General features: G+C 41.5%; 5 protein-coding genes across 5 annotated transcripts; 2 read left to right on the top strand and 3 right to left on the bottom strand.

Annotated features, from left to right (window-relative positions):
* Positions 1 to 24: 24 nt before the first annotated feature.
* Positions 25 to 1,337, top strand: LOC6609649 (complement component 1 Q subcomponent-binding protein, mitochondrial). Its single transcript, XM_002034287.2, has 3 exons — positions 25 to 317; positions 438 to 782; positions 841 to 1,337. The coding sequence occupies exons 1-3, from the start codon at positions 113 to 115 to the stop codon at positions 1,080 to 1,082; spliced, it is 792 nt and encodes a 263-aa protein (XP_002034323.1). The 5' UTR covers positions 25 to 112; the 3' UTR covers positions 1,083 to 1,337.
* A 454-nt stretch (positions 1,338 to 1,791) lies between these two features.
* LOC6609648 (TP53-regulated inhibitor of apoptosis 1) lies at positions 1,792 to 2,511 on the bottom strand. The gene is made up of 2 exons (XM_002034286.2): positions 2,233 to 2,511; positions 1,792 to 2,174 (listed from the first exon to the last, which is right to left on the bottom strand). Exons 1-2 carry the CDS (start codon positions 2,377 to 2,379, stop codon positions 2,055 to 2,057), a joined length of 267 nt encoding a protein of 88 aa, XP_002034322.1. The 5' UTR covers positions 2,380 to 2,511; the 3' UTR covers positions 1,792 to 2,054.
* A 51-nt stretch (positions 2,512 to 2,562) lies between these two features.
* LOC6609647 (TP53-regulated inhibitor of apoptosis 1) lies at positions 2,563 to 3,174 on the bottom strand. The gene is made up of 2 exons (XM_002034285.2): positions 2,925 to 3,174; positions 2,563 to 2,870 (listed from the first exon to the last, which is right to left on the bottom strand). The coding sequence occupies exons 1-2, from the start codon at positions 3,069 to 3,071 to the stop codon at positions 2,751 to 2,753; spliced, it is 267 nt and encodes an 88-aa protein (XP_002034321.1). The 5' UTR covers positions 3,072 to 3,174; the 3' UTR covers positions 2,563 to 2,750.
* A 213-nt stretch (positions 3,175 to 3,387) lies between these two features.
* LOC6609646 (eukaryotic translation initiation factor 3 subunit C) lies at positions 3,388 to 6,860 on the bottom strand. The gene is made up of 3 exons (XM_002034284.2): positions 6,763 to 6,860; positions 6,419 to 6,546; positions 3,388 to 6,356 (listed from the first exon to the last, which is right to left on the bottom strand). The coding sequence occupies exons 2-3, from the start codon at positions 6,509 to 6,511 to the stop codon at positions 3,717 to 3,719; spliced, it is 2,733 nt and encodes a 910-aa protein (XP_002034320.1). The 5' UTR covers positions 6,512 to 6,546; positions 6,763 to 6,860; the 3' UTR covers positions 3,388 to 3,716.
* Positions 6,861 to 7,433: 573 nt separating this feature from the next.
* LOC6609645 (neuropeptide CCHamide-1 receptor) lies at positions 7,434 to 25,458 on the top strand. The gene is made up of 9 exons (XM_002034283.2): positions 7,434 to 7,796; positions 17,901 to 18,404; positions 20,787 to 21,013; positions 21,128 to 21,231; positions 21,288 to 21,497; positions 22,508 to 22,611; positions 23,131 to 23,268; positions 24,403 to 24,549; positions 24,619 to 25,458. The coding sequence occupies exons 2-9, from the start codon at positions 18,052 to 18,054 to the stop codon at positions 24,833 to 24,835; spliced, it is 1,500 nt and encodes a 499-aa protein (XP_002034319.1). The 5' UTR covers positions 7,434 to 7,796; positions 17,901 to 18,051; the 3' UTR covers positions 24,836 to 25,458.
* The last annotated feature ends 240 nt before the right edge of the window (positions 25,459 to 25,698 follow it).

The raw sequence follows: 25,698 nt of genomic DNA, 5'->3' as shown, positions 1-25,698 counted from the left end.
GTGATTTTCAGAATAAGATTCAACGGTCACACCAGGCATTACACTCTTGGCGTGTTGCACATTTCTCTGTTTAATTAAAGTAAAAAAGACCAATTCACGGTTATATAACAAAATGAACAGCCTGAGGACAGCGACCATGCGATTTGCCGCTCTGGCCAGCTCCAGTGCTGGATCCCTGGGCAAGCGCGATTTCACCCGAAGCCTGTGGCACATGACCAAGAAGCCGGTAACAGCCGGAGGATCCGATCATGTAACCGTGTTGAATCTCCACAAACCCAGCATTAATTGCACGTGCGGCTGCAACGTGCACACCAAATGTAAGTTAACTCACCAAATTCTTACATGGGTGGTCCATGCCGCCGGTTACATAACCTCAAACGTGGGGTGACGAAATGTTGACCAAAATACTGAAAATTAAACGCTTTGTTTATCCCCAGGTGAGAAGGAACTGGTGGAGTTCCTCACCGAGGAGATTGTGGCCGAGCGCAAGGTGCAAAAGGGCAAGACGGTGCCAAGCACCCTGGACGGATTCGCCGTAAAACTGACCGGCGCCGATGTGGAGCTCACCAAACAGACGGATAAGGAAAAGGTGGTGGTCAGCTTCAATGTGAACCATACGGTGGACAGCGAGGAGGAGCCCGAAATTAACCCCAATGCTGACAAGCCGGATCTCGGTGAAATGAGGAGCAAGCCCCAGTTCGAGGTGGACATCATCAAGGGCAACTCTACACTGTCCTTTACCTGCAGCTTCCTTCAAGGCGAAGCTCAGGAGGGCGAGTACAGTGAGTACTTTGACAGAAATTTATTTGATTCACTGATAACACCGCGCTTACCTTTCAGACGATGTCTTCTCCATTGATGAATTGGCCATCTTCGAGGGCGAGTGGAACGATAAGGTCTACGCCGTCGCAGGCGACGTGCTTGACGGTTACTTGTACGACTTGCTGATCAACTTGCTGGAGGAGAAAGGCATCAGTCAGGAGTTTGCGGAGAAACTGTCGGACCTAGCCACTGCCCATGAGCACACTTCCTACATTGGTCTTCTGGAAAAGCTCTCCAAATTCACTGCCGGTGGCAAGTGAATGTTCTTCCCACCTAATCTTAAAGCATAAAGTTGTGTAGGTTTTTAAGTTTCTATTGTCTGCTGTCGCAGTTTCATCACTAAAAACAGTTTTTATTAGTTGTGTTTTTGGTTTAACTGTGACAGTGAAACTTAGTTTTTAAGCCAGAAAACATTCATACATGTTTCAGATAAAACTAGAAACGGTTGCCAATAATTCACCCACTTCGGCATCAGCTTCGCTTTGGATTTTAACAAATACATCGTTAATTCCCTAGTTTTCGTTTTGGTTATTTTCGTTCTGTAGTTGCATCGATTTTTCGTAAAGATTTTCCTGTGGTTAGAGTTTCCTGATCATTTAGAACTGCCGTTAATATGGCATGCACGTAGTCATCCTCCACCTTTCGTAGGGGACGCAGAAGACGAGAGCGAGGAGCACAAGGACTGGCAGCAGTTGCATCTTGATTATTTGCAAGTTAACTTTAGATTGTGCGGCTGAAGCTTTGGATGCTCCTTTTTATAGGTGAAATGGCTTCACCTTATCATTGAATCAGTGACTTTAGTGGGTAAGTACTCTGATCTGCTTGCTCCATTAATTTACGACCTATATGAATTGGGTTTCAATAAGCAACATTATCAGCGTAAAGACCGGTAATGTCATACCGTCATTAAGATGGATTAAATATATTTCGTTGTACGACCAATAATGTGAACGACCTCTCAAAGACGGATGTTGTCTGAATATAACAATTTTTATAGTTCGCTTTTTGAACTTAATTATAAATATAAAACATTCACTAAATAATTTACATAAGGTATAGCTCTACGGATACGAGTCATGGAACTAAACCAAAGCTGCTTCTGGTACGTGGTAGACCTAGGCTGTTCCTCCACTCTGGTGCCGGCGCTGTTTACCGGTGAGGTCATTGTGTCCCGGGTTCTGGCCCACTGTGGATTCAAGGCCGTTGCCAGGATGCTGGAGCTGCGTAACGGGTCAACTTTTGGTCTTGTGTTGCGTCTTTCCGCCGGAACTGCTCGCATTGTCGTACTCCGAGCCGGTGCAGTACTCAGATCCGACCTCCCGCAGCTCGATCTTTTGCTCCCTCATGGCGCGCTAAAGGTCAAACGTTGGGTCAACCAGTTGGATGATGAAACTTGAAACTTGGTCTTACCTTGACGCACTCCTGATAGACCCGGAAAATCGGCGCGCAGCCCGAGTCATCTGTCTGGCCCTTAAGGAAGCCTTCCGAGAACCAGCTGTTGAAGCAGGCGTCGTACTGCTTCTTCAGCTCATTGCAATCCTCGCCAATGCTGTTCATTTGTGGAGTGGAGCTCTTTGAGTTTCAGTTATAATTTCTCTATTGAATAATAAGCCGAAAAAATGTGAGAATGGTTTGTGCGAGGGTCATACTAAAGATAAGCTAGCAGAGATGTGGGTTACAGCATATCGATATACGGTTCGTTGAAACTGAACGCGTTATCGAAATTTGAATTTTCAATTCTTTAAGAACATCTAATATATTTTAATAAAGGCACACTGCTTATAACGAAATCAGTACACTATGTTTCATGATGATACTATTAACAGTCAAAGTTCTACGAAATGATTCTCTTTACGTGTATTTTGTAGAGTGTGCAGCCAATGAACGCTGGCGAGGATTAGGTTGGCTTTATGGATCAGCTTACGGGGTCAGCTTTTGCCCGCCGGCTGCTGTTTTGCACCAGATTTTTTCGCATTATCCTCCTCTAGCCCGGTCTCGAAGATCGGGTCTATCTCCTGTAAATCGATCTTCTTCTCCTTAATAGAGCGCTGGGGATAACAGGTTGGTCAAACCATACGATGTTAGGGAGCCCATTAGCTCACCTTGACGCATTCCTGATAAACCCGGAATATCGGAGCACACGCTGAGTCATCCGTTTGACCTTTTAGGAAGCGCTCCGAAAACCAGCTGTTGAAACAGGCATCGTACTGCTGCTTCAGTTCGTTACAATCCTCGCCAACGCTGCTCATTTGTTTACTAGGTATAATATTTTGGTTTTAATTTATAATGCCTATTAGAAAGAGTTCCGAAAAAATGTGACAATGGTACGTGGAACGGTACTACTGAAGAAAAGGTTTCAGAGATGTGAGAAAAAAGAGCATATCGATATCCGAAGTTTTGCAAAAAACGAAGCTTGTCATCGAAATTCAAATACTATTCTTAATTTTTCTAAATTTTTAAATCCAAAATGTATAGCCGACTAAAATGATACTCTTGTTCATACATATACATTTAATAAGAGTTGTTGGTAAAAATTTGGTAACACCCCCTGATAAAAGTCGCTGATTTTCTGTCTCTTGTTTTTAAGGTTTTTTTTTTCACTTTTGGGTTCATACAAAATGTAGTTATTGGTATTATCATTTAACGTAATGAGCGCTTAAACAAATGTTCGTGTGACTTGGCTACAACAATATGCAATGGTTACAACGGTTGATAAAAACAGACCTCCGACCCAGTCGAAAACCGAATCGGAGGCCTGAAAGCATGTTACCCAACGTGTTGTCCATGGCCATTCCATTTTAATAGTCGAAGTGCTACAAATTTAATCTGTTTAAGTTTTGCTGATGTTTAAGCTAACGCTCGCTGGAGAGGATAGGCTGAGGTTGCGGCAACGTCTACTCCTCGTCGATGGTTTGGACTTGTTGCTGTTGCTGCTGCTGCCTATCTTGGTTGTTCTTGTGGTGCCCGCGCTGGTTACGGTTGCGGTTGTTGCGATCCCGACGCTGGCCGAGCCAATTGCCGCCCTGGTTGTTCTGGTTGCGGTTGTAGCCACGGTCACCGCGATTGCCCATGTTGCCGCGCTGGAAGAAGTTGCCCTGCTTCATGTCGAACACCTTTTCGTTGACGTCCACCAGATTTGTGACCTTGTCCACGAACTGCATGGCCAGGGCCTGTAGACGCGATGGCTCCGAACGATGCATACCCACTGTTTCGGATGGATCGTCCAGGCTGGCCATGAGCTCCTCGTTGATGATCATCTTACTGATGATGGAGTGCACTTTCGGCACGGGCAGCTCGTACATCTGCGCCAGCGAGGGAATGCTGATCGAGGTGTAGACGTTCGAGTAGGTGAACAGGTAAGTGCGCAGCGATTCCTCCTTGATGAACTTGGTCAACATTTCGCGCACACGATCGGACTCGTAGAAGAGGTCCCACACTTTCGTGTTCATCTTCTTGTTGACGATGAAGTTGGCGCACGCTTGCCAGTTGCCGCAACGCATCGCCTTGGCGGCAGCCACGACGTGCTCACGCATCGACTCTGGTGGACCCACCAGTGATTGACGCTCCGAGGAACGCAACTGCTGGTAGAAGGTCTTACTGATCATGCGGCGGCGAGCGTCGAATTCATGGGCGGCAATGTAAGGAATTTCGAGCAGCATAGCGGACACCAGATAGACACATTCAAGCAACTCAAGGTTGATGTGCATATGGAATGGCATCTGGCGTTGCTTCTCGATTTTCTCCTGCTCGGCAGATCGCTCGTGCTGGCGCTGAGGCAGCAGTCCTTGAGCGAGCAGCTCCTTGGGCTTGCCGGTGACCATCAAGTCCACCAGACAGTGGTGCGCATCCTTGACGTTGCCCTGACGGAAGGCACACAGACCCAGATTGGCCATCATACGGTTGTACAGGATCCGGGTGGCGGGATCGGCGGCATCAATGTTGTCCTGCAGATGAGACATCAGCACCAAATCACGGGCCTGGAACCAGTTGTCGTGCATAGCATGATGGTAGATGTGCGCCAGGATGGCCCTAGTACGGATACGATCCGTATCGTCCTTAGCGTAGATGAATTTGCACAGCTTATCCATCACGTCTACGGAGGTGGAGGTAGTGGCTGGCAGCTCACCGCGCTTCTTCTTCAGCACCTCCGGATCGAACTTATAGTAGAGATGTTCGATCTTGCGCAGGTAGATACGACAGCGCTCGTTGTTGGTGCCAGAGCGCTCGAAATACTGCAGCACCAGTTCAATAGTCTTAACCACGTTCACCTCGTCCTTCAGCCGGGACACGTAGTCATTGGAGTGTGGATCGCATTCCTTCAGCAGTTTAACAAACTCGTCATCCAGACGCTCCACGGCAGCCAGTGGGCATCCCCTCACATAAAACGGCGAGGTAGCGTACTCCTCATGCTCCTCGGCCACGCTCTCGCTCATAATAATGTCGGCGTTGGCCAGCAAGAGCTTCATCATGCTCTGCATTACCTCCAGAAGCAGGGCCCAGTGCTCTAGCTTCATGGGCTCGGAAATCTTCTGGTTGTAATCGTAGATAGCCGAAATGATGTTGAAATGAATCTTTACGGAGACGGCGGTTCCCAGGTTGTGCTGATCGGAGATGTCCCTCAGCTCGAAGAGCAGATCGATCTGCAGACGGCGATCGGTGCGCTTCTTGCCGCGAGCCGACATAATTTCCAACAGCTTGGCCAGCACTAGGGGAACATCGATCTCTGCGTCCTTTTCGAACATCTTGGGCTTCTCTACCACATGGCCCTTGACCACGGTCTCCCACTCGCCATCCTCATCGTCCTCGGCGCGCTTGCGGATCTTGGTCTTCTGCTCCTTACGCTTGTCCTTCCTCTTGTCGTCGTCCTTTTCCTCCTTTTCGGTAGTACGCTTCAGGAAACGCTCGCGCATGTTCTGGTACTGGTTCTCATCGTCAGAGGACTCGGTCTCCGATTCAGAGTCCGAGTCCCAATCAATGGAGTCATCGGAATCGTCGTCATCGGCGGGCGCAGCCTTTGCAGGCGCGGACTTCACAGCTTTCGGGGCCGCTTCTGTAGGCTTCACTCCGGCGTCGCTGTCATCGCCAGCATCGCCGCCGTCGCTCTCCAGGGCAACCACCTCATCCTCGGCCTCGCTCTCCTGGTCGGGTGCTTCACGGAAACGCGACAGATCGTCCTCGAAGTCCTTGATGTACTTGCGTACCTTCTGGCGCAAAGTGCCCAGCGACTTGGAGTTGTTCTTGGAAAGGTTTTTCCTGCCCTCGCGATCCTCCCACACCTCGTTTATGAAGTCTTCCAGCTCGGCCAGGCAGCGAATGTAAAATCGCGGCGTAATGCCGTTCTCCTCCTTTGAGATGACCGGCAGTGCCTTCTGGTAGGCTCGCGTCAGATCCTCGAAGCTGCTCAGGGTATTGGGAATATCCTTGATCTTCTTGTGGTTGCGAATGGTTTTGATGATGCTGGTGAGGTTCTCGTAACGCTTTTCCTTCGTGGAGCGGACCACGCGCTTGACCTCCTCCTCATCGTCGCTGAATTGCTGTTTGCCACGGAAAGGAATAGATTAGTAATGGATGAGACTCACATTTGGGCGGTACTTACGAAGGCGCTGGCTTTGTTGAAGTTGGTCGCTTGGATCTCCTCCTCGCTGGACTCGGACTCCGATTCGGACCCGTTGGCAAAGAAACGCGACATCTTCGTTGACTTTCTACGCGGCCGTTTGTCTGCGCCTGGAATCACAATTTATTAGTTTCGGGCCACATAAGATTTTGCTTTTGTTGAGGTTATGTTTGAGCGGCCAACATGGCGTTTTGCAAAAATGTATGCCAAATATTTCCGTTTGACATTTGGTTGTTTCATTCGAAGCCTTGGCAGAAATCGGTTCACTGCCTTGACTTTTCAGTGTTTACTACCACTTGGCGTTTGATATTTCACAATAAACTTACTATTTTACAGCAAAACTAAACGATGTCGAATGCACAAGACATCAAAAAGAGAGACTAGAGATGGGCGATGGTTGCATGTGTTTTCGTTGGCGATATATATTGTTCAAAGTCACGGGGCGAGGCGTTTGATATATGTATTTATATTAACTGTCATGTTTAGAAATGATAACTCTCTACTAATAATCGAAAAGGAGAGTGTTTAAACATTTTTTAAATGTAACAAAACATTTGATTTTGTATGTGGCGGACCAACAGTTACCGAAATCAATGCCATCTCTAAGGGAGTCACTGTTATGACTGAAAGCGTACTCATCGATAACGAAAGGCCGGCTTTTATCGACTTGGGCGGTACATTTAAAATAAATACAGTAAAATGCATAGCAAATATATCATAAAAATGAAATAGTGGTCATTTAAGTAACTATTAAAAATACTGTAAAAATGATAATCTGTGATCAAGCTTACATAGGTGTTGCATTGGTGTGCTGCAACATTTGAAGTCGCCAGCAACATGTTGCTGCGCTTGCGTGCAAAAGAGCCGGCATTTCTTAGCCAAACAGAGTGGGGTTCCCATTCTGGCGCCCCAACCAATCTCCGGATCAATTGGTCCGGCCAACATGCAGCCAGGCAGCCAAGGAAAGGCCAAAGCAAAACCAAGCCAAACGTTTTCGCGCGCGCCAACAAGTCGCATGCGTTCTCTCCTCCGCGCCGACGGACAGTTCAAGTTCAAAAACTCAATTTTTCGGATGTACTCGGCGATTTGGCAGCGTTGATGCCAATATCCGACGATAGAGTCTCAAGTGCTTTTGCGGCCCGCTAAAAAGAATTCAATAAATTCATTCATTTCAATTCTTCCCCGTGTGTGTTGTGTTGTGTCTTGACGGTGTAAACAAAATTTGGCCCAAGTGTGCGGTGTGTGCGTGGCATGTGCTCTGCCCATCCACATCCTGTTTAAGTGGCATCCTAAATGAGATGCGACGCCCGGAATCGTTTGAAAACACGAGAAACACGGAAAACAACACTTTAACGCAAATGTAAGCATAATATATAATAACTGCAGATTGATGGAAATGTGTATATCTGCGGTCTCGGAGGAGGCAAATTAAAAATTGATCGTTTAATCTCGCGTAATCGCCCTTTTCCTGGCTTTTCGACAGCTGACATTCGAGAGTGCATATGGCGGCTTTATTATCCGAAGAAATTGATGAGAGCTCCATAAATTCCCTGTCCGCCTATCGACATTTGAATCCGTAAAGGGGCCGTGAAATAGTACAGGTTTCCGCTTCTTGACTCCTCCGAAACTGCAGCTGCAATCGTAAATTGTGTGTGGATGCCAAAGCTTATATGCATTTACATACATCCAAATCGGCAAAAACGGGCCCCTTTTTCCTGGGGTTCTGTTTCTGTTTCCGCTACGCTTTTGTGCTGTTTATTTTGCTTCCGTTTTCCGTTGGATTGTTACGGCTAGTGCGGCCCCATAAATCCTGAATATGGGTTGGATATTTTCAAAACCGATGCTCGAAACAGACCATAGAAATTTCCATTTAAATGCGATTGCTGCCCTTGCTCGAGAATAGATTTCCTGTTGATTGAATTCAAATGTTGAGTTACGCAATTTCAATGAATAATTCCTTATAACTACTACAACACTCCTGCCTCCATTTTAATTCAGTTTTTATTGACAAAACCGTTGCACTCCTTGTCATTCAAATTGTGGTCATCCATTACACAGAAAAAATTAGTTTATATTTAGCTAAGTCTTTTCGTGAAAAAAAGTATTTCTTATTCAATAATATTATATTTGTATAACTTAATGTTAATGCATTTTTTATAATTTGCCTTACCTTAATTTGAAAATATTTTAATTATTATAATAAAAACTAATGACCATGTACGACAAAACTATTTTGCGAATAGATTGTTTTTTAAGTAATGGTTTTAAATTAGAATAGTTTCTTTCCATGCACCATAAATTCTGCGTGTTTTTCATTTCAATTTAGGAGGAGCAGACATAAAGGTTACAGTCGTAATCAGAATCTTGAGCTCATGTTTTATTCGGGGATTTGGGCAACACCCTTTTCATGCTGCACTGTGCCACAGGACGGAAACTCCCAAGCTAATGAAAAACCAGGGAAAAACCCCCAAAACAAGCTAAAGCCATGGACAGGAACACTTGAGAATGCACAAAAATGACTGGGTGGGAAATAAAAATGCAGGCGGAATCCCAGAGTGCATCGGTTGTGGTAGCCATTTGTTTGCTTTTGGGCAGCTGGATGCGTTAACGTGGCTTTAAGGTGCCATTAGCGTGGCCTCACGATCGGGAAAACTTGTGAGGCAAAACAAATTGTCAGCTCTTGGAAAATATAGTCTTCCTTCGCATCTAATCGCTGAAATTGTCTATATATATACGTATATATTTAAATGGGGCGTGCTCCTGGACACGATCCGTCCATCTAGTCAGTCCATTGAGTAAGTTTGTTTACAATTAACCGACGCGACAGCATTAAACAAAAACTATGTAAACAAATGCATGAATATGGTACAGAAGCATATGGGTGTGATTTCGAGAATGTTATTCTGTTGAATGGATTGATTTAAGGTGCCTACGAATTAAACAATATCAGCACCTTGCCAAATTTTCGTTGGCAAATCTTACAAAAACAAAACGAAAAAAAATACATATATATATATATATAGCGAAAAGCCGCGTAAAAGCAAATACATTTTACATTCTCGATTTATTGACTGCTTATCTGCGAAAAGTTCAATTAAAGGCCAAATTTATACATTATTTAGCGGCGCCCAAAAGGGGAGAAATATACAAATGAACAAGCGAAATTGCTTAGATAAGGTTTCTTTATTCAACTCCCCAGAAGTCCGGCCTATAAACATGTTTATAGCATGATATTTATGTATTTGGGTTACCTTTGATTTATGCTGGCAACCATTTGATATGCATCTTTCGCGTTTTGTTGCGTCGCTATTGTTCTTCCCGGAAAACCAAAGAAAACCCTGCTAACCGCACCCATTTCGAATTCCCAACCATTTATAGACCTCAAACTCCTGGGGTCGTCTGGGATCTGCTAGGACAAACTAATTTCGCCCGGCTAATACACACGAATGACAGTCGTTTAATTTCTATGAGTCATAAATTTTTATAATGCGCATACGCCATGTGTGCGCGTCACAGTCGGAACGAAGTGAATTAAGGCGGCAAACAATTGCAACTAATTAGGTGGAAATGGAGCCGAATCCACGGGCACACGCTGTTTGTAGTTAATCAAGGGCAGGAGCAGCAGCGAAGGAAACTCTCGGCGAACTTAAATTGAAATGTTAGATACATACGTAGTTTTCCTCCTTTTGTTTTAGTTGGAAAAGTTCGTTCGTTTGGGCAAACACAACACGTCGTCACTTCAAGTGTCTGGATCTGAGCTGGTCCAAACTGTCATTTCTGCCCGGAATCTCAATCTCAATACTCGTTGAAGTTTTTGTTTGCATTGGGGGCGTGGCCAGAGATCATCCCAATACAAAAGCCAATCACCACAAAACACCCGTGTAATGATGCGGAACTTTTCAAGTGCCTTTGTCTCTCACTTCTGGCCTTTACTTTTCTTTCACTTTCACTTTCACTCCTGCTTTCACTTTCACTCCTGCTTTTTTCCGATGCTTTTGTCCAAAGGACTCTGGACATTGACAGTCTTGTTGTCCTCCAGATTCAAATCTTTACCAAGAAAAGTTATTAGCAGTGGATGTCTGTGCATCTGCAAATGGCAAATGATATAATTACCCAAGGGAAAAAGAACTTTTCTGTAGCTAGATGGAAAATATAGATTGTTACAATTGTACATATATTTTATGATGTATTATTTATACCTACAAAAACATGACCATTTATAGAAGAACGATTCGCCTAACAATACATTTTCCAAAACACTTTAGTAATTAATACCTTCTCATAATGGTTGAGACCACTTTAGGATCTCGTGCATTTTTGCATAAGCTTATAACGAAATGGATTGCAATGGATCCAACCCCTTGCCAATCCGAAGAGTGGCTCTCCATTTAGCCAAGTTGAAAGTCGAAAGCCAGAACGGACGGATATGCAATTAGCATTATTAGGTTGTGCGTAACACGAAACCACAATTCCCGCATTGCACAAAGGTTGCATTTGAAATGGAATACCACCCTGTTTTACCATTTTCCGACTTTTTGCCCTTCCAGCTCATGGAATTCTAAAAAGTTATGCATATTTGCACTGCTGCATCAACTCATTAATTAAGTAACCGAAGGGGCAAACAGACGTTTTTTTAATATTTTACTTATACTTATATCGCCTGAAGTTAGTTGCTCCTGGGAGGAGGAGCATTTCTGATAGCGCGCACGCTTGGAATTAATTAATTTCCCTTCGTATCCAATTTGAAAAGTGTGCGATGACTTAACTTGCAGCATTCTGGCCAAATTAATTTATTGCTTTGTATTCTTTGGTTGTTAGATTTTCAATTACGAGGGTTTCAAATCTGAAGATTATGGTTTAATTGTATTAAACAATATTAAGCCTTTAAATCGCAGTTTTGTGCTCAAAATGGTAATTCTTCGAGTGAAATTTACATAAAGTTCTAATGAGGAATGCAAATATTTTTAAAATGTTTGAAAATGAATAGGGTTTTAATTGCCTAATGTCTTTTATTTAGTAACTCATTAACTCTTTTCTAAAATTTAAAATGAAATATGTATGTATTTAATCAAAGTAATTAGTCATATGCCCTGACAAGCTGAATGTAAATCGCGGGAAAATGATTAAAATTGCATCAGTTAAAACAGAATTGGCCGTATTTTTCACGAGTGAAGGCACGCCCCCATTTGCCATTTATTTTCCACATTTAATGAGCTCGCCGAGGGGAAGTTAGCACCTCATGTTAGCTGTCATGTAATTTAATATGAGGCGCCTACCTCGCTCCTGACACCGACGACAGCGAGACCAGGACGAAGGACGACGGAGCCTGGTACCAGTATCCCTGCTCCCATCTCCCAGTATCCCAGCTCCCAGAGAAATGGGCAACACCCAACCAATTAACTGTGGGCCATTGTGCACAAAATGGCCCGTGACGCGGCGAAATGCCTAAAGTCGGGCGGAAAAGCGGAAAACCAATGGCCGGGGGGAGGGAGACAAATTACAAAATGAAAATGATATATGTGCTGATGCCACGAGGGGGTGTAGGCACGATGGATTGAGGCATAAGTGCGGCGTGTCCGTCAGTCAGTGAGTCAAATTTATGCGTCCAGGGGTGTTGACACCGCCCACCTCCCTCCCTCAACCCTTCGTTCTAAAACCCCCTGACCTAGCAGCTGTTGCTGAATAATGAAGCTGCTCTACGCCCATCAAAGAAATGTCAACAAACTACAAAAAAAAAAAGAAAAAGCCTGGGAAAAACACGAGAAAATTAAGGACTATGTGGGCGCGGGGGTGAATGTTCAATTGTATGCAAAGTGCTTGGCAGTTGGGCAAAAAATAGAATAAAATTTAAATTAACGAGAGGCAGAGATGTAAGCAAAAAAATAAATTGTCCGCGTGTGAAAGATTGAACGCGAATCGTTTAAAGACGCCTGAAAGTAGGCTACGAAAAAAGGACATGGTAGATATACTTCCATTGATGAGGAAACCAAAAGTCTCTTGACCTGTTTTCAATTTTTATCTATAAGCCTCATCAGTTTCTTCAACCATAAATAATACTTTCAATAATATAGCACATTTAAATATTGGTTTATGATCAAATAATTGAAGTAATGTAGAGTATTTTGCATTCTTCTATTCAACGCATTGGCAATTCCATTTTGTTTTTTAAATTGTCACCCGCAGCTACAAAAAGCTCTGTCCAGTCGACTTTATGTGTGCGACATCCATTACTCAAGTATATAAATCAAGTGTCGGACACTCCATTTATACGTGCAAAGGACTCTTTAGTCCTTCCAAAAAAAAAAAAAAAAACAAACAAAAAATGGAGAAAAGCAAAAAACAGAACGAGGCGAAAAATTGGCTCTTTTTAGCGGGCAATTAGTCCTTTTAAATTGCAGAAAGTTTACCAGAAAATCCAGTGGATTGTGATTCAGTCTACTGGGAAAATCAAATATTATTAAATGCCAAAAGAAGTCTGACAAGCATAATAATTTAATTAAAAAACCCAAAAAGCTGGCGAATTAAAACTTTATTCAACTCAACAAAAATGTATATATTGATAGTATTAAAAAATGAAGTCATAAATCTTAACAACTTCTATTAGCAAAGACAACTTAATGAAGAAATAAAATTTAAATTTTTGAATTTTTATGTAGTTAAAAAAATTTAACTTACCAAAGAACTTGTTCTGTGCATAAAATGGTTAATAAATCATTCAAAATTTTACTAACAAAATCTATAAAAAAATAATTAATTTATAATATAAATTATATTAGATACTCAGCATAAAAACTCTTAAATTCATATATCTATATTTTGATGTGTAATTTTTTTCAGTGTTTCATATGCCCACCAGTTGTCAGGCAATTGAAATTGTTTGTTGCCGACAAAGTTTTAGTCAGACATAGTAATGCACTCTGATTGCGACAACGAAAATCTAATTGCGTTGTCGGGATCCCAACTGCTTATTAGGGTATATATGAAAGGGTATACTTTGATGGTAATTTAAAGTTTTTTTTTTTGTGATTGGGGCACGGAGCACACCCACTTTTGCGGGCTCGCTTTTATTACATTCTTTTCAGCAAATATGATAGCACTGTTCTCCTGGTTTTCCTATCGCGAATTTTCCTATGACAATCGATTTTGGTGAGCGGATGGGGAAAATTGTTTCTAGACCGCGGGCAATAGAAATTTCATAAAAATAATGGTTACGCGCGATTACATAAATAATTTATCTAGATAATGACAACGGAAATCCTGCCATCGTTTATGGCTTTATTTTAAACCCACTTCCAACGCACAGAAGGCGTTAAGTGCGAATTGGTAAAACAATTTTCATAAAGGCGAGAAAAATAATATATTGAAATGGCGGCTGGGAGGAATTACAATGAGTTAGTCGAGTGGCTCGACTAACATATACCCATTAGTCAGCTAAGGGTGTGCAGAGAAAAATGAGTATTGTCTGGATCTACTTGACTCATGATTCTTTTTAAGAATGTTTATGCATACTTCTACCTTTTACATGTGTTGCCTCTATCTAATATACCCCTTTTGCTTTACTATTAAAGGGTATAACAACAAGGACTTTGTTCTGTAATGGCTTATGGGTCGCCTATATTTGATTTTTTATCACCACTTCTTAGTGGATGCTTAATGCTCGAACATGCGGGTATTTGGGTACACTTATATATCCATAATCCGACTTAAATTATAGTGCCATTAAACTCTGCATTAAGAAAAAGCCACAAGCTTTAAGGCTGCAATATCACAAGATTTTAAAAATATAACAGATATCAAAATTCATCAAATTTACTCAGCTATATTTAAGCTTTTTCCCAGGAATAAATGATTGAACATCGTATTTTCCTTTCATTACATTTGCATAAATAAATAAATAAATATCAGGCGCGCGGGTATTCAATTACATGCGGCAAAACAAATGGCCAATCGCAAATCTTTTTGGTAAAGCCTGTCTCCCCGTTTTTTACGCATATTTCATATGAAAAGCGAAAACAATTCCTGCATAACTGAAAAATGGAAAAGAGCTCATCTTTCTTATGTCTTTTTTTTGTTTTTCGTGTTGGAGTACGAGTGTCCAAAACACCCGCGTTATTTATTCACAACATTCATGCGGCGTTGCGAGTTTCCAGCGCGCCCTTTGTCCCCAAAACAATCCCGACTTAACTGCATTTATCATGGAGACGCACTAAGTCCTAAAAACCATGAGATAAGATTCAGCTCGATGCCCAAATGCTTGGCAACGTGGGCCGACTGTCTGCCGTGTGATAACATGCTTCCAGTGGGCTGGGATAGCAGCACCTATGCTGGTGCCCCCCACTTCCTCCGGATCGCGGGATTCGAGTGCGAGGCATTTAAGTGGCGTGTGTCCATAGCTGAACTACTGATAAATTGCATTGATTTATCAAAAGCACTCGTGAGCATGTAGCCACAAATGTTACAAGCAGTGCGTGGAGGGTGGTGACTAACAGCTACCCTGGAAATTGAGTTAAATTTTATGGTAGGAAGAGAAACCTTCAGCTTACAAGGTATTATTTATTCAAACTATTTGTTTAGCATGAAACAAATAGTATAAAAGAATAGTATAACTAATTCCAGGATATCACGCCGTTTCAATACGAAGTCCAAACAACAACTTGCAAAATATTGCAAAAGTTGATTTCAGTTCGTATTTATGATAGGCTATTTATCTTACCCTGTCTTCTTAGTTTCAACTGTGTCAAACCAAATGATCAGGGTAACAAATCGTGGGTCACCCGTTCGCTGGGAGTCCGTAAATAGTTGACATCCAGATGGTCACCAGATAAGCGGACTGCTGCCGGCCACTGGATGCCATAAATCACGGCACTTCGCTGTGAACTTGTGCTGTAAGCCAGTTATTGATATAGGCTAACAGGTTTATTTGCCGCTCTAATGGCACTGGGTGCCCAAATATATCCATTATCGTTAGAGCTGGGAATTAAGTGTGTGATGCGTGGCACTTTAAAGGGCATAATTTATCACTTGGCCTAGTAGTCAGTGTCAAAATTCAATTAGCTAAGTGTTGTGCTAATAAACCTGACCGCAACCCAACACCACCCACTTGTGTTAACATTTAGTTAACAAATTAATTACGCTGGGCGACAAACAATGGCGAACAATGTTGACATTTCAACAGGCTCATCGGGCAGTCGGTTTCAGTTTTTGAATATAATTCAGCGATTTGCGACTGCTCGAAATTTCTTAATTAGTATGCCTTTGTTCTCTAACTTTATTTGCATATTCAGGTATTTGGCGAATTTCGCCAGCTCAATTTTTGGACCAATTCTTGGAGAAGCCCTTTAGGTCAACAATGGAAAATTTAATTCAACTCAAGTTACTCGAAGTGCACAGACTTCTCGAAAGTCTAACGAACTGACGAACTAGTAAATATGAAATGGCCATTGAAAACAGGACGAAAAGTTTTTGAAAATCAAAAGAAAAGCAGCAAGCTCAAATTTAATTTTCTTTTCATTTCATAAATGATGAACGAGAAAGGGCTTACGACGAAAGTAATTAAATTCAAATAACATTTATTTGTGATCTTCATTTGTTTGTGACAAAGCAAAAGTAAATTTTTACCATAATCTATTAAATCAACACAAAGCTCATTTAGCAAATAATTATTACTTAATTGTTTGACTAGCCTTTACTTTGCTTTCATTAGTTGCCTTTTTATTACCCCGTGTAATTAGCTTGCTCTCAATTGCATCGCAAACTCATTAAAAACCAATTGTTTTTATGAGAGCTGCCATCGATGGCATATTAATTTCCTGGAACTAAAAAACTTTCAGACTCTAACTAATTGTTAAAAACTCGGTAACCTACTCTTCTTGTTTACCTGAGTTGGCCAAGTAAACTTTAATGGAATAAGCGAAACTTTTGCAGATAGTTTTTTCCAATTGATTGTCAGCACAATTTGGCTTAATTAGTCTTAGCCAGAGTTCAATTCACTGCTACTTGTTGGCTATTAACTTGAAACAAGCACACTTTCAGATTTTAAAGCTAAATAAAATCCTGAGTCGAAAAGTTAGCACACATATCCCGGTCCAAGGAGAAGCCAGCACTTTAGCAACTTTGTGGCATCGAAATAAAGCCTCACTCGGTTTATGCAAATCGTATTTATGCATTCATACCGGATTTGATTTTTAAAGGCATCTGTTTTTACAGTTTCTGCATCAAATTTTCCATCGCATCCGCCTGATGGCCTCATGCAGCTGAAAGGAAAGTGCAAAGTGGTGGACTAAAGATTCCGGCGGATGTTTACACTCACCTGGATGAGATGGGGCAGACCATTCATAATTTTGTATGTCAACGAAATGACAGGCAGGGCGCAAGGAAAGGAAAGGAAAGCCGAATGCACAGATTTCAATTACGCAGAGTTTTTCCGCACTCAAGATTTTCCTGGCCCTGCGTCCAAGTCGTTGAAGTTTCCTCGGGCGTCAGTTACATTTTATGAGTCACTGTAACTCGATGTGTGGTTGTTGTGTGTGGGTGTGTGTGTGGTTAATGGCTGGAAATGTAATGACAGGATATGCATTCCTTGAAGTGTCGAACGGGGGCAGGACAGCCAAGGAGCAGCCCCATCAAGTTGATAAGAAATTCCATGCCGCAGCCATAAATCTGTTACATAAAGCCCCTTGCTGCTCATGGCCCGATTTTCACTTGCTTGGCTTTAATGGAAACTTAGCACGTGTTTTGGGTTAAACGTTCGAAAAAGGGAATACCAAATTAGCCAGCTGTAGGGAAGCATTTAATTAACGAACGAGCGCATTTCTGAAATCCTTTCCCGCGAAAATGTGCAAATGTGCATCTGCGATGCAATTATACAGTTTAGTTGCAGAACAAATGCACTTCAATCGCAAATGGAATAAATCACACAACGACAGAGCAGCAGATTAGATAAAAAGTTCATCCTTTGTACATGTATCTCAAATTTAAATGATATTTGTAATGAAGCTTGCGAAATTTGCGATTCAATTTAATTTGCACAAAGGCACAATGATTTTAAATTCAGCTTAAACCATTCAAGCAATATTATTATTCAGTTTATGTCGCTGCTGCTTGAAATATTTGCAATAACGACAACAATTGACATTTTATAGATCCCAAGAAAATAAAGTTCAATTAAACTTTAATTTAGCCTTTCGATTTCCGTGTTCAGGTTCGCCTTAAAACAATAGAAATTTGTTTGCCATAGAACAAAAACCAATAAATTGATCCCACAGCAAATATATGAAAAGTAAACAAACACGAATGGAATCAACCATTTAATAGCATTGAAAATATGCACAGCATTTTTGGACTATTGGGCAGCCAGAATTTAATACCGAATAATTGCATTTTCTACAAACCCATTAAAGCAAAACAGAAAGCAAATTGAATCAATTTCATGTAACAAATTGTATTGTTTTTCCCCTACTTTCAGCTGTACGGAATTGGATGCAAAAATGCAGCAAGCCAACGAGCCATGAAAAAATCAAATTAATCATGTTGGCTTAAACAATTTCCGTTTTGTTGGGCAAGGAAACGGGCATTAAACGAGGGGAAATTGAGCGGACTGAGTACATTTCGCCCAGATGATAGCCAACTTGGTGAGCATGGAAACGGACTTGGCCATGAACATCGGCCTGGACACTTCGGGTGAAGCCCCCACAGCCCTAACCCACATGCCGAATGTCACCGAGACGCTGTGGGATCTGGCCATGGTGGTCAGCCAGTCCACACAATGGCCCCTCCTGGACACCGGCTCCTCCGAGAACTACAGCGAACTGGCCACCACCGAGACACCCTACGTGCCCTACGGCCGGCGACCGGAAACGTACATCGTGCCCATCCTGTTCGCCCTGATCTTCGTGGTCGGTGTCCTGGGCAATGGCACTTTGATTGTGGTCTTCCTCAGTGTGCGACAGATGCGAAATGTTCCAAACACGTGAGTTCCCAGGGGAAAAGTTTTCATAACTTCGAAAAAGCTGGGTTTAGGGTGGGTAGATACAGCTAATGGTGGACGGAAAATAGAATTGGTGTATCAAATATTTTTATAAGCTGCTAAAGAATGAATATATATAAAAAAGTTTAGTTTGTCATAAAGTTTAAGATGAAACAGCTAAGCCAGGAAGTTGCACCTACTACTAATAATATGAAGTTCAACTTATGTACCCTTATAGGGTATGAACTAGTCGTGGCACCAGTTCCGATCGTTTGGTTGGAAAATGTCTTTTTGATTTACGTGCAAATTAAATTGAATTTAATTATATGCCACACGCCTGGCAGCGAAGAGTCTGTGCCAAATTATGCATGCAAAAGGCAAATGTCACGAGTTGGCCAAGAACAGTGCCTGAAAATAGTCCTGCCCCAGACCATCGTTTAATTAAGTGGCAGGCAGGAAGAGGAACAGGAAGTGGAAGAGGAAGAGGCTGCCAGGCGGCGATGATAATGGTAATGTCGTTGCCGCCTCCGCATGGAAATTGCTTAAAATTTCCCATTCACATATGCACCCACATATATGTATATCTAGATCGATTGGCAGCTGTTGATGTTTTCACAGACGACGAACAGGAAAATGGCATAACTAATTAGTCATGTCGGGGTTGATTTTGGTACATACATATATGTACATACTCGTACATACATATATCGTACGTACCCCAAAGCGTAGTGTGTCATAAATCAAGTTATTTTACCAGGCTTACGAACGAGATAAATATGATTTTCAGGCGGGCACAATAACAAAACCTTATGTGACTTACATAAACGAGATGTTGCCTACTTTCCGGGAAGCCAAAGTAAGTCCTTAAGGGCAAACGAAAATGAATTGTACGAGCACTTTGAGACCAAAGGAAGCCAGTTGGCATATTCAGGCATTTATTGTGACTGCCTTGTTTCCTTCCATTCACAAATGCTCGCACATTTTTGGAAACTATAAAGCAAAGTCTATTGAATTGCTTCAGGTTAAATCGTTTCAAAGCGAGTTTGGTCAGAATTTATATTGATGCACTTAAGAATGTACGAATGAATGAAAACCTGAGCTAATTAAATTATAATATTAAATGGCTTTGCTTTAATTCCTTTGAGATTCCTATGACTTAAAGTGGCTTAATAATTTTCACAATAATTTTCGCAAGTCTTAAAATAAATAACTCGAACCACAACGGTTTCTCGTGGCAACTCTTTGGCATTGTGAAGTAGTTTATTAGCGACACGCGTTCATCATTAAAGGCTACGACCTTGTGGGTAAAGGGTGGGCCAATGCCGGCCAATTAAAACATTCCACTTTGTTGGCCCAAGCGGTCAATGCGGCCTGAAAAGCTGCGCCACTTGCGCTTAAAGCCAGATTGTTTTGCCACATGGCTGCTACCACTTTCGTTTGCTAAAGGATGTTGAAACGTGGCCAGATGAAATGCGGATAAATGTGTGAGTTTGCAGGCAACACGATTTTGCATTAAGCTTAACTCACATAAAACTCGCAGACGAAAGCAAATGTCAACTGATCAAATTACGCTGAAATTGCATTTCGTTGCCCTGGTGGTAAATTGGTGAGAGCCAAGTTTGGTGCTTTAAAAGCCAAGAGCCTGGCCAGGATATCAAAGGACCCTTATCGGCTTTGCCGGGGCCACAAAAACGTAATTTGGTGTTGCATTTCCGTAGCGGCGGCCAGAGAACGTGGCAAACAAAGTGCCACATGCAGCTTATTTATGGTAAACGGCGAGGTTGGATAAAGTCGGAATTACTGCATGAGATCACGGGCCGAATTGGAAGTGCCACTGAGCACCATTCGTTCGCTGGCCTCAAGTGTGCGGTGGCAGATGCCAAAACCCAGTTAAAATAAATAGTGAAATTCGCCTTCTTTTGTCTTTTTGGGCGACGAAGAATTTACATTCCACTTAATATGGCTTATGCTAGATAAATCAATTTTAATGGTCATTGTATTACCCCATAGTCAGCAGCTATGTACAGCTCCCTAAAAAGTTTGGCACACATAAATCAACGGGGTGCCACATTTTTATCACACTAAAATGTGACAAGGACACGTGCGGCGCCAAAAGATGAGCTAACTCCGCTGCAAAGTCAGCCTGTTTATCTCAAAAAGTTAAGCATAAATTCAGAAAATGTCGATACTCTGGCGATTAACGGACGATGAACAGATTGTGGACGGAAAATGAATAGTAGATGAACGCTAAATGAACACAAAATGAACGGTTGATGAACACAAATGGCTTTGGCATGAGTAACCTTAAAGATTTGGGCTCAACTCGTAATTCGTCTTATTATGTAGTATATTTTAGTTTAAAATTTACTTATAAATTTCTTATAGCTACATTTTATCACTGGCCCTGGCCGATCTGCTGGTTATCATAACCACAGTGCCGCTCGCCTCCACAGTTTACACAGTTGAGTATTGGCCATATGGCAGCTTCCTGTGCAGCCTGTCGGAGTTCATGAAGGATGTGTCCATCGGGGTGTCAGTGTTTACGCTGACTGCGTTATCCGGCGATCGCTACTTTGCCATCGTGGATCCTTTGAGGAAGTTTCACGCTCATGGTGAGTTCAAATTCGCGGTCTGTGGCAGCTTAAGTGACAGAAAGAACATAATTATATGAAGTATCCTCCTTTTTTTAACTCCTTTCTTATTTGTATTGCTTTTATATTTGGCAGGAGGTGGTCGTCGGGCCACTAGAATGACTTTGGCCACCGCGGTATCCATTTGGCTGCTGGCCATACTCTGCGGACTGCCAGCTCTAATTGGAAGTAACCTGAAGGTAGCTCATCCCTCCATTGCCAAAATACGTTTTTATGTTATTTTCCGTTCCGGCAGCATCTCGGCATAAACGAAAAGTCCATAGTCATTTGCTATCCGTATCCGGAGGAGTGGGGCATCAACTACGCCAAGTCCATGGTCCTGTTGCACTTCCTGGTGTACTATGCCATTCCTTTGGTCGTCATAGCAGTTTTCTACGTGCTCATCGCCCTCCATTTGATGTATTCGGCCAGTGTTCCTGGTGAAATTCAGGGAGCTGTGCGTCAGGTTAGTCGAAATTCAATTTATGTTTACCATTTACAGAATTCATAAGTACCACCAATTGAAATCAATCATTTAGTCCATTTTGTCGAAAAAAGGTAGAGTGAATTAGACAGTTCTCGCCAAACTGCATTCGTAAAAAAATGTGTGCAAAAACTTTTTCCATTCAGTTGGATAGCATAAAATATTCATACTGGACTGCCGCTCGGAAATTCAAAGGAATAAATTGACCAACTTTTTGTTGGTGATGTTATCAATAACTTTCGTATTCATTCGTGCTGTCTCAATGAAATTTACAACATGATAATATCTATTTCAAAAGTTTAATTTATTACGTATTCTGTTGTCAGTTGGTTACAGTTTGTTCTCATTTTTTGTTGCCTTTTTACAATTGACTTTCTGCTTATGTTATTTTGTTTTACAGCATTCATGAATCATGACATTTCAAAAGAAAGTCAATGGCATTGTGTACGAAGTGAAATGTTTAAACACCAGAAAATGCTGACAAAAAGTATTTTATGCGAACTTTTAATTTCTTTTGGGTTGCTCGAACTTTTCGTTTCTTTTGTTTGTAGATATACTTTGCTTAAGCTTTCATCAATTGTCAATGACTTTCCGCTTTCTCAAATTTTTAAAAAAAACTCAAACTTTATGGTCCTTCAACTTTAAATTGTAGAACGGTGTACAACATTGTGTTTAATTTTTATACTCGTGACGCGTTAATTTTAGGGTATATTATATTTTTAAAACAGAATGTAACATGTAAATGTAATATAAAAACTTTTTTTCAGCATCCTTGTACATAACAAGAATTTTTCAAAAAAACGATGAGTTTTGATTTTTATAATCACCGCTAGATGGAGCTGCTGTTGCTATTTTGTGCACTAAGCTTACTGGTTTCGATGAATTTTTTAAGAGGATTATGTTAGATGTGTAGAAACCGCGGGCATTGATACCCTTTCTTTCCCATTACCGATTAACCCATGTTGATGTTTGTGTTTAATTTTTATTTTCAGGTTCGTGCCCGTCGCAAAGTGGCTGTTACAGTGCTGGCCTTCGTTGTCATCTTTGGAATTTGCTTTCTGCCCTACCACGTCTTCTTCCTCTGGTTCTACTTCTGGTGAGTGCTTTGGGTCCTCTGATTTGTGACCCACCTCCCTGGAGGGGTGCTAAACTGGGCATGGTGTATGCCCGTGAATGAATGGATGGAAAGTCAATTTGTCAAGCGGATAAAAGGGAACCTGCCGGCAGCAAAGGATATGGCGCACATATCGCCGTGCCTGCTCACAAAGGGTCCTGCGTATGAGTAATGTTGTTGCCATTTGTCCGACACTTGTTCGCCTGGGATGTCGGACAATCAATTTCTCCCCGATATCTCCATTATGGGTGCTTTGCTCACTCTGAATCCCGATGTTTGTTTGTGTTCACTTCAAGGGGTACTCGGAAAGTATATGCATATAGGCATATGAAATGCTACAAACCGAGCTTATATTATTTGCATAAATAAATATAATATATAATGTTACTACACTTATTAAATTCTTTTTACCCAACTCAGCACCAAATTTGTATTATATCATGCAAATACTTTTACTGGGTATCTGATAGGCGACCTAATATCCGTTTTCTGTCTTTGCAGGCCCACCGCCCAGGATGATTACAATGCCTTCTGGCATGTGCTGCGCATCGTCGCCTACTGCATGTCCTTTGCCAACAGCTGTGCGAATCCTGTGGCCCTGTACTTCGTGAGCGGCGCCTTTCGCAAGCATTTCAATAGGTATTTGTTCGTTTACATCAATCCACCAGCCGCATAACAGCGCTACAGCATGACCAATCGGTACTCGCTAGTCGGCAGTCGACTGTCGCTAGCAAATCAATAAACAAACTGTAGCCCCGTAACTGTAAGCGTAAGCCAACTCAACTTGTATCACTGTTTCTATACAAAACTCTTAACTTTTAAATAACAAAGGAGCAAAGAAAAATCTATAAACATTTGAGCAAACATGCGTGACTTGAAAGTTCACTGCGATTTTATCCACAACTTTAAGCACAACGCATTTCGTAGTTTGTTGGTCATCCTTTTGGAGTTGGTAGTCGCTTTGGAGTTGTTTTCATTTATTAAGTTAATTTATTCAAAACTTTTGGCAGTTATTAAGTTATGTTATTTTAAATAATTTTGACTCAATTTGGGAGCTCTACTGATGACAAGATTGAAGAAGGTGGAATAATTGATGGATGAGAAAATAAAAGAACAGCAAGGCAATTCAATGCATTTTCGTTCATTTTATTTAAAACATTATTTCTATGAAAACCATATGCATGTTATGAGTTTTTTCCAGCCATATGTTGCAACCACTCTTTTAATTTTCATTTCATCAATTTTCTAACAATTTTCTCAACTTGCATTAAAGTGTATATATTTGTTCCATCAAGTACCAATTGCCACACTTCCCCTTCGATATGAGTTTATGCTCTCAAATTGCAATCTGCAATTTTTTGATGCTTTCGCATGCACTGGGAACATTTTTGAAATAAGCTAGACATTTATTTAAAGATTTATTTAGCTGAAGAAATTCTTTGAAAAATCTGACAATAGAGGTCTCCAAATATTTAATTTTGATATTCATTAACGCATATTGATTTTATTAAATTGAATATTCTTCCCAAATAATTCAGATTCGGATTTATTTAAAGTACCTCTAATTTTCAAAGTTACGTAGTTATTCTTATAAAAATCAGAATGTTTTGTGACTCACACAATTGATTTAAACAAGACTCCGTACCAATTTTGCTCGGTGTAAACACATAAGACCTCCACAAAGCGTTCCATGTGAAGGAATTTTATGAAATATTTTTGCTTGACCCGCGAATCCGGAACCATTGTTCCGAAAACTGCACTCTTCTCCGCCAGATATCTGTTTTGCCGCGGAGCAAGTGGACGGCGCAAGAAGCGCGGCCAGCACGACACCTTCTGCATGCACCGGGACACCTCGCTGACCAGCACGGCCTCCAAGCGCTTCCAGTCCCGGCACTCCTGCTACCAGAGCACCATCCGCAGGTGAGTGCTGCCCCTGTTCCTGTTTTCATTTGTCCGGAACCCATCATTTATGACCACCACAATGGACAGCTGTCGCCTGCAGGAGACAACGATAACCACCCTGCCAAATGGCGGGAATCAGAACGGAGCCCCCATTTCAGCCGTGGAATTGGCATTGCCCGTGCTCCAAGCACCAGGTCACAATGAATCACCCGCACCGCCGTCCTATGGATTTTTGCCGCTTAACGAGATTGGCCAGCAGACCAGGTCGAGTCCAGCCAAGTTCCAGGAATCGCTGTTGAACTGAATCCCGCAGAGAAATCGTGGAGAATTGGATTTAAACGGAGTTTACAGGAATTCGGGCAACCGCTAGCCAATTCATTCTTAGCACTCGATCGAAATCAAAAGTTAATGTATCTAAAAGCTAAAGATTTTACATCTACAATTGGAAATGATTTCAACTTAAGGCACACTACTTACAAAAACAGTTTCCAATTTATTCTTTATTCTTTATTTCTTTGCCTAGATAATATGAAAAATGTATTTTGTTTGCAGCTTAGTATTTCTGAAGCATATTATTTATAAAATTCGTTGGTTACATTACACTAAACATGAATTAAAATGTAAAATCCAAAAAGATGCCATCAAAAAACACTTAAAAATGTCTTTGTTTAAACTTTGGCAAGGAATAAAAGTAACAAAGTCCTTACTTAATGTAAATAAACAAATACCTAAGAATTTTGATGTATTTTTCTGTGCCACACCTATGGAAATTAATCCATTAAGTAAACTAAAGTATTGCAGCCGTGGCGCGGCTTTAAGCTAAACATATTTTACCTATAAATTATATTAGACTTATTGTGTGCTCTCAAATAGACCAAGAGAAACTTTGTAAATACATTTTTATGTGCCAGCATATAGAGTTGAAAATAAATGTAAATTGTGCGTTTAAAAACTTTGTCTCCATTTGTCTGCTGGTCGCAAAAGTCACCGAATGTCCCAAAATATTCAGCGAAATGGATGGGAAATTAAATTACAAAGGCAACTTTAAGGAGCTCTAAAAGAAAACTTTGCCCACCGCAACAATAAGAAGATAGACCTGAGAAAAGGAAAAGCCAACGGGATTGGGATTGGGATTGGGATCGGGAAAACTCCCTGCGGTTTTAAGGC

The sequence above is a fragment of the Drosophila sechellia genome, chromosome 2R (assembly GCF_004382195.2).
Source record: "Drosophila sechellia strain sech25 chromosome 2R, ASM438219v1, whole genome shotgun sequence".
Classification (NCBI taxonomy): domain Eukaryota; kingdom Metazoa; phylum Arthropoda; class Insecta; order Diptera; family Drosophilidae; genus Drosophila; species Drosophila sechellia.
This window is presented reverse-complemented; position numbering and strand designations above follow the sequence as displayed.